The 8,289-nt window shown below is 44.0% G+C and overlaps 1 protein-coding gene across 1 annotated transcript in view; it reads right to left on the bottom strand.

Moving 5' to 3' along the window:
* Positions 1–2,078, bottom strand: part of DCC (DCC netrin 1 receptor) — a 189,834-nt gene extending 187,756 nt beyond the window's left edge. Inside the window, exon 1 of the mRNA XM_009584865.1 lies at positions 1,946–2,078. Within this exon, the coding sequence (XP_009583160.1) occupies positions 1,946–2,078 (133 nt within the window). The remainder of the gene's footprint in view (positions 1–1,945) is intronic.
* Positions 2,079–8,289: the final 6,211 nt, after the last annotated feature.

Below are 8,289 nucleotides of genomic sequence, written 5' to 3' on the forward strand. Positions count from 1 at the left end.
ACCTGTGGATAGCCTGGCAAACTGACCTCTCTCCACCAGGAGCAAAACCATGCCATCACGAGGTAGCAGCCTGCAAGCTTGATTTTTTTACTCCCAAAAATTAAATCTTCTTGCAGCAGCTCTTCCTAAATACACAAGGCTTGGAAAGCTGGTACACGATGGGAACGGCTTTGAAGAAAAAATGGAAAGATACTGGATCTCCCCGTCTTTTAAATTACCCGCCTTTGGTAGGAAATCCCTGGATCAGCCATGTGCTGCCTCCACACGGGTGACCACACCAAGGCTCAAAGGCCACATGGGCTCGGAGCATCTCCTTCAGCCGTCCCTCTCCTCCAGCATACATCTGCTAAGGCTTATCGCCTCAATTCACTGGCTGTTTATTATTATTCCTTCCCTAAAAAACTTTGTTCTGTCTGCCTCGGTCTCCCACTCACCTCTGTCTTGCAGAGAGCAGACGTTTCTCCGCGACTTGCCTTGGCAGCAATAAGCCTGTTCCCAGAGCCGGTTAACTAACGCTGCTGGGGGAGCTGCTCCCGTGATGAATCTGATCTTAACCAACCCCTACAGCACCCGCTTCTATCGCTACACACCAGCATGAACCGACAAATAAATTAATCAAGCCTGTTATAGCAATCTTCCCAAGAAGGTATTTTTTGCTCCTCAGCAGCACCATGGTCCACAACGCTTCTTAGGTCTCTCAATAAAGTGCAAACAGCTGCCAACTGGTTTTGCTTTACTGAGCATCTGCCACGTCTTGGCCACACAAACTCTAAGGGAAGAGCAAAGATGAACTCATGAGCTGCTTTATTGCAAACAATATTTATCCGTAAAGGACCAGTTTTGACCTGCACCAAACCCTCTACATTTCGATCAGATAGCCCAAACCAGAGATGGAAAAAGAAGACGGCTGTGTAATTAAGGCATTTTGCCTGGATTATAGGTGTCCCGGGTTCAACTGCTAGCTCTGCAAGATTTTCAGCATAGCACAGAGCATCTCTCTTATGCTGCTCCTATGTTTTCCCATCTGCACAACAAAATAATCACGCTTACTTTTCATTGCTTTTTTATGACACGAATTACAACATACAGCGTTCCTCAGGCAGGCAATAAAAAAAGCTCCCAGATCACTCAGCTTGAGACAAGAGTCAACATGTAAGTAAATTCAGTAACGTGAAATGCTCAGATCTTACAGAAATAAAAGTATCCAAAGAGACTGATGAGGATCTAAGAGGTCTTTTTCCATCTGCAATTGCTCAGGTGCCACAGCTACTTTGCTTTTACCACTACCTCTTTCCTGACATAGGAATTACATCAATTCAGTCACTTTCAATTTCCTATTCGGCCCATCATTTTATTGTATGCTCTGTGTAAAATTGCATGAAATAAATGCCACCATCCAGCTTGAAAATAAACAAAGAGAAGACAAACATCTGAGTCCAAATTTCCCGGAAAGCGTAAAGTGACATTTTAAATAATCCGGACAGCTCTTGAACGCTTTCATTTTTTGCAAGGCATGTGCCACCTTCAGCGAGACGCCAGGAGAGAACGCGGAGGAGTGCCAACAACTGGCAGAAGCACAGCCCGCAGAGCAGCTCCAAAAGCTCCATGTCCCCCAGATGTTTCCAGTGCTCGACAGCAAAGCTATATGGAGGGGTCCTGGAGGGACCCCCCTTCCCTTTCCCACAGCTGCCCACCACCTTGGATGTGGGAACAGCTCAGCTCTCCCTCCTGCACCGACTCCGACGGCCCTCCTCTGCCCACCTGGCAGTTTTAAAGGGATTGCAAATCTTTGATCTTCACCCTTTCGATAAGCATTTTAAATTGCCCAACTGATAATAAACAACTAAAAAGGAGAGGAAGGAAGGTGAGAGGCAGACGCACAGATGGACACCCAGATGGTACACTCACATAACCCTTATTTCTTCAGCAGCCTGAAACATCCTACGAGCCAGCAGTGAAAACCAGTTTTGAGGACCAGCGCAGCCGTGATGCGATGTGACGGCGCAGAGAGCCGGGTGGCAATCGCGGCACGACGGTGCATCAGCAAACCCACGGCGCGTCAGCGCGCCCGGCGCCATCCCGCAGCTCCGCTGGGATCTGCGCTGCTGCTCGTCAAAGCACCGGGAGCTCAAACCGGTCTGTCAGGAGAGAGACAAGAAGTCTGCTGCAAAAGAGCAGCAGCCTGAATAGACGAAGACGTGTTTAACATAAAGGAAAGGCAATGCCTAGCCAGGATAAGAGAGTTGTGTGTGGCTTTTTTCCTCTCCCTCTGTCATAGAAATGACTGGGTTAATAAAGCCTGTGAATCTCAGCAGAGTGAGCAAAATCATCCAGGAGCTGGAAAACTTCCAGGTGCCCTGCGCGAGATGTGCGTTGCACACCAAGGTATCTCGAGGCTAGCGCTTCTAAGAGAGAAAGATTTGCAGTTACTTTGACCTTCCACACTTTTAAAAATAAACTGTGTGACTGCACCCAGCATACAAATAATTTGTGGAGATGTCATTTTTTAACAGTTAAAGGTTCTCACAATCAGCAGATGACGCGGCCGTTACCTCCGAGGTAAGCAGGCAGGCTCAGCATCCCACCACGCACCCACCTTCAGGAGCTCACGAAAGGCGTATCTATTACTGCTGAGACAGACCTGGGGCTCTGTTCATATATAACCCAGGAAAAGTCTGAATAAACTCACTGGACTTGTCCTGGCGCACGTGCTCGTTTTAGGAAGACAGGTATGCTGAGCCTGCCCACCCAGCCTGCCACCCCCATTCCACACCAGGCTGGAACCAGCTAAACATGTACTTCACAACGCCAAAGGCTTGGCTACAAGGCCCTAAGTGCTGTTTCTTCTTCCAGAGAAATTTCCTACGGTTTCCTGAGCTACGAGCAGGGCAGAGGTGAAATGGGAAGGATGTTTTCTGCTGTGCTGGGAGGAAGAGGGAGTCATAGAAAAATAGAAAATTATTCCCTTTCCATAGAATATAATATGTAGCGAAACAATGGTCTCACTAAAGCAGCGAGAAAAAATGGCATCGCTCCCTGGCCCTGGCTAATGCTGGAGAGAGTCTCTGCTCCCAAAGCATCCTATTTGTTGTGCCTACAGCACCAGATCCACAATATCCAGCACCTCTCTCCCCAGAAGCCACAGGGATGCAAAGCCCACCCCACGCCTGCGGCAGGCAGAGGGAGGGGACAAGGGACAGTGCCGTAGGAGTCTCAGCTCTGTCATTATACAATACATACAATATATACAACCAGTGAAGCAGTCGGTGTCCCAGTGAGGTGACAGGCTGCCCATCCAGCAGGTCCAGAACTCAAAAGACTGATGGACACCAGAGAGGCAAAACACCAAAGGGCTTCTTCTTGTAATCTGCCCTTCGGGGTCCATCGGCTTTGAAAAGTGAAATTACAGCTGCTGCTAAACTGCAGGAGACTGAAGCACTAACCCTAACTAAAAAGGGTCCTAAAGAGAGACTGAACACAAAATTAAATATTTCATTGACTATCGGAATGGCCAGACACAAAAATGGTAAAAGTCCTTACCCCTAAAACAAAAATTTAAGCCCTAGATTGAAACCCCTGTATGAAATCAACTTTCATGGCAGTTTTTGCCATTTTATATTTTTAACTTTGATTTTTAAGGAAAGAAAGCTTAACGATCATCCCATCTGCCTGTCTTTCAAACCCTCTAGGGCAGCTATTGCATTTTGTCCAATTCTAACCACATTTCTCAAGAGATTAGGGATCTCGATACAGGAAGTCACCATGAGTTTAATGAAAATCAGTTCTCGGGTGCAGCGTCCCCACTGATGAAAAGGCTTCAACGGGAACTCAATGACCACCTCTTCAGCCTGATGTCAGCTTTGCACCGGTACCAAAAATATGATCCCCCATCAGCTGCCTCTTGGTAGGCGGTACTCTAAAGTTCAAAGTGGTGGGGCTGATTGCATTTATACCTGCTGGGGCCCCGGGGTGTGCTCCTGGGGTGGGAAAAGGGGTCCGAAAAGGACCCCAGCGAAGATGACTACGGTCTCGAGGCAGAGGCTCGTAGGATGCAAGTCTATCGGAAAGCAGGCTTCATTGGTTACGCTGCTCCCAGAACAATTGTTCCACCATACGAGTAACAAAATTAGTAATTAAGAGAATTCCCAACCTGAGAGAATTAGTGCCTCCAATCTATAATGAACCTATTAGAAAGCTCAATGGCAGATCGCGCTGCCACAGAAAAAAAAAGACTCAGCAGAGATTTTAGTGCCCTGTCCTTTCTAAAAATTATCTTCCCACCTAAGCCTGTTTAAAAAATAGTGATCAGATGGGTTGAATGCTAATTCTGAGACCATTATCACAGTAGAAAGCACTGAAAAAATATAGTAATATATTACATATTTCTTAAGGTAAGTTTTTTCCTAGGATATTGAATTTACACATAAAAGCAAGAAACCAGCAGAACTAATCTATACATTAATGAAACTCACTGGGCCCCATTAGAAAAGCAGTTACTCTGAGACAACAGGAATGATATTTATAGCAGTTATACAGTGTGTAGTGATACTAATAGTTTTGTTAACATTATCTACTTTGCCATAGACTTAAAAAGAATTATACATAATAGTGGTAGTTATGGTAGCATCTTAAAAATTGCTGGCTTTCTGCCATTCTAATTCTCTCTTCAATCACCTGTAATTTTCAACCTTTTTCTCACCTATTAGGTTGCAATTTTTCAGTGGAGAACCCGCCCACTAGTATTTTGCAAGGAGAAGGATATGGGGGATCTAATGGGAGGAATATTTTACTCAGTACGGCGGGGGGGGGGGGGGAAATTGAAACTATTTTACTTTATATAGGAGCTACCGAGTCAAAATTTGACCTGGAAATAATTCTACTGAACAATCACGTGGGTGTCTGGAAAAAATTGTTTTGGTTAGAGTTACACATTATTGAAGAAAAATCCCATTCCACCTGGACAAATGGGCACAGCGAGCACGTGAGACGTGCCAGTGAGGAAGACCCTGATGTCCCCCACGTGCACAAGGCTGACCCCTCGCCGAGGAACGCCGAGTGCCACCCGGAACAGCTGACAGGACCCTCAAGTGGCAGAGGCAAGGCGGGCAGGGAGGGGACCCTCCAGTGGGGCTCCCACACAGGACGGCATGGATGGGCACCATCAAGGAGAGAAGCAATAGGTGATGGTCACCCACGACAGCTTCTGGGGAAGCCTGCCCTGGTCTTACACTTCTCCCCCAGGAACCTGTGAGGCTGTTAGGACAGGCTTCGGTCTGCGCCTGCGCGTCTGTTCTTGTGTACCGCAAGTTGCATAAATAATCCATGAAAGACCTTAAAAGGATTAGAGCAAAACACAGATGAAGTTTGGGAGCGCGTGCTGAGGGGATTTTAGAGGGACTCGAAGCAAGGCTGAGACATGGAAGACAACCAAATAAAATCACACTTTTTACACACAACTCTATACAACCAGTACATAAAGTTCCCCCCCCTTTTTTTTTTTAAGCCTCTAAGACAGACCCTTCACCGCTATAGTAAACATTTTCTCAATAATGCAAGCATTTCATTTCCCTTTCTAATTACCCAAGGGTTCCTAGACTGTTCCCTTTGCCTCACCAACCCTACTGCATCCCCAGTTCTCTCCAAAAACTGGGGAGAGATGCTGCTGCCCGTGGGGCTGCCGAGACACCGGCAACACCCGTCTATGGCTGACTAGGCTGGAAAGCTGAGCAGCTCTGACATGTTGTAGTTTTGAGCTTGCCGCAGAGGGCTTGCTGCTATAAGCTGTGTCAACAGAATTCTTATCAACTTTGACAAATATTAATACATAATTCAGATTTTTACTACAGTTACTTTTTTTTTTTTAAGAAGTTGATAACACAATCCTCTTCCCCCAGTTCTGCTCCTTGGAGAACATAATCACAGCGCTTCAGTTTGAAATGTTGCTTGCTTTCTTTTTCTCCTGGATAGTTCTTTGAAATAAAATAGCATTTCTTAGCAGAAAAATTGGAGGACTAAAGAAAGAATCCTTCCCTTTGAAATATTAAATGCAATTGTATTTTGAACTGCAATGATAAAAAAAAGAAGAAACCTGCTGTGGCTGGGGTTACGGTTCCTCATCATACGAGAAGACAGACTTAAAGCAAGTTTATAATTGTCAGGGAGCTTTAAATAATTGAACAGTAAGACACAGCATGGGAGGATATGTTTTTATTGTGTAATAACATCTCAGGATTCATTATTCATAATAATTATGATTATTAGTCTTGCAACTTTTATACTGTTTCCTTTGAAAATTACAAGACTGATTGTACGAGGAAAGAGAATTTAGAATAACACAGTTAATTTGCTTTCAGTTTATTACTTTCCCCTGCATTTAGTTTGTTACCAGAGGGAATAGTCCTCTAACAAGCAAAAGCAGAGAAAACAAACTCCTTAATTAAAAAAAAAAAAATTAAGTCCTCTACAGCTCAGTTTAAAATAGCCTGTTCAGGTATGATTCGGCACCTCTTTGGCCTGAAGTCAAGGGCAAACTCCTTGTTGTTTTCAAAGGTACAAAGTAGGCCCATACAAATCTACAAAGAATTAAAAATTACAGTAAAACATCTGATGTTGGAGAGATGAATTACAATATCCTTATTCATACCGAACCATGCTTACACTGTGAACGCTTTGGTATCAACGGGGCTCTCCATGCCCTACGTTATTATTCAGAGCCAGACAGAAGTGGTTTTCCTGTCTTGAGGAGAAATTTGAGATAAAAGAGAGAGCCGTTTCTGCATTCGGATGAGCCCAAGACCTTTAGAAGTTTTTTCAAGGAGAAAGGGAGAGGGAGCTGCTGCCCAGAGTTGTGGGAGAATCCCTCACCAGAACAAGCCTCCAGCTCCATCATCCCCACCAAAACGAGCATCCTACCTTCCCACCCCCTCAGAAAACAGACAACTCTCATCAGCTCTGCCATCGTTAACAGCGAGCGGCCCCAGACCAAGAGTTATCAGCAAGGTTGGAACAGCAGAGACATCAGTGGAAACAGCTGAATACGTCCCTCTTATTAACAGCATGTATTATAACGGGAAAAGTTGAAACAAAGCAACGGAACAAAACATGATTAAGTTGGTTCAAGAACAAGAAAGTTTTCCAATTGAGGTATTTCAAGCTGCAGTTAAGATGACAGAAAAATAAATAATTTTTCCCCACAGTACTTATGAAAGATGATTCACCGAAGACTGCAGTCAGATGTAAACAATCACCAACCCCGTCAGCGGAGTTATTTTCCAGCTATTCGCTGATGGGAAAATGGAACTAAATATTTCACTGCAGCGCTCTTCAGCAGGGGCTGCGACGGCTCCAGCCCAAAGCAGCGCCATTTGTGCCACCGAAATCTTTAACCTCTCGGAAAGCAACTCACTTCCACAGTGCAAGCTGTGCGTAAAACAATTTGTCCGAGATGTCCAGACATTTACGGAGGTTTAATCTTGGCTTGAAATTTTCAAGTCAGTCTGAAACTTTGCTCTGCAACGTGGGAAAGGATGCCCAGAGAAATATGGAGGAAACCTGCAGGTTTTTTCCTTTCCTGTGTCTTTCCGCAAGCTTCATGATTTAAAATAGAAATTGTCTGGCCGAATTACTAAGGGAATAACGGAATTTTCTTCACCTAAAGATTTCATAGTTTTGAGAACAGATTTTTTTGCTTCTAAAATGACACTAAACTTTTCATGTTTTATTTACAAAGGGAGACAAATTACTCAGACTTTAAAGTGGGATGAGTATGTTTTGGAAGGAGAAAGCAATAAACACATTTCTGAAAGGATTCAAGAACTCAGAGAACTTAAGAAAACCTTTTTATGGATCTTGCTGAAAAAACTGCATTCCATGACTCCATACAATAAGGGGGCCAGAATATAAAACAGAAATTTATATTTTTAAAAATTACAATTGATATCGAAAATTCTGGAAAGTCAAGTGCTACTAGCATAGCAAGGTAAGCTAATGAAAATGCAAGGCAGCCAGAAAAGAAATGGGAACACAATGGATTTTTTTTATGTAGAAGAAAAAGAAACATGTTTTATGCAGAAAAAGGAAGCACCGTTTAAAAGAAAGGAAAAAAAAAAATCCACCCCCTTCTTAAAAACTCATTGACTCCTTGCAGATTGTGATGACAAAGATCATTACAGTATGGGTGATATGGGTGATATATTCTCCACAAGTAGTATAGACATGTAAGCATGAAAGAAAAGAAAGACTTGGAGAACTGTCTGTACAAACCCTGGAGTTGAAGGAATAGATGAAGAA

Source organism: Fulmarus glacialis, unplaced genomic scaffold (assembly GCF_000690835.1).
Source record: "Fulmarus glacialis isolate BGI_N327 unplaced genomic scaffold, ASM69083v1 scaffold8940, whole genome shotgun sequence".
Taxonomy (NCBI): Eukaryota; Metazoa; Chordata; class Aves; order Procellariiformes; family Procellariidae; genus Fulmarus; species Fulmarus glacialis.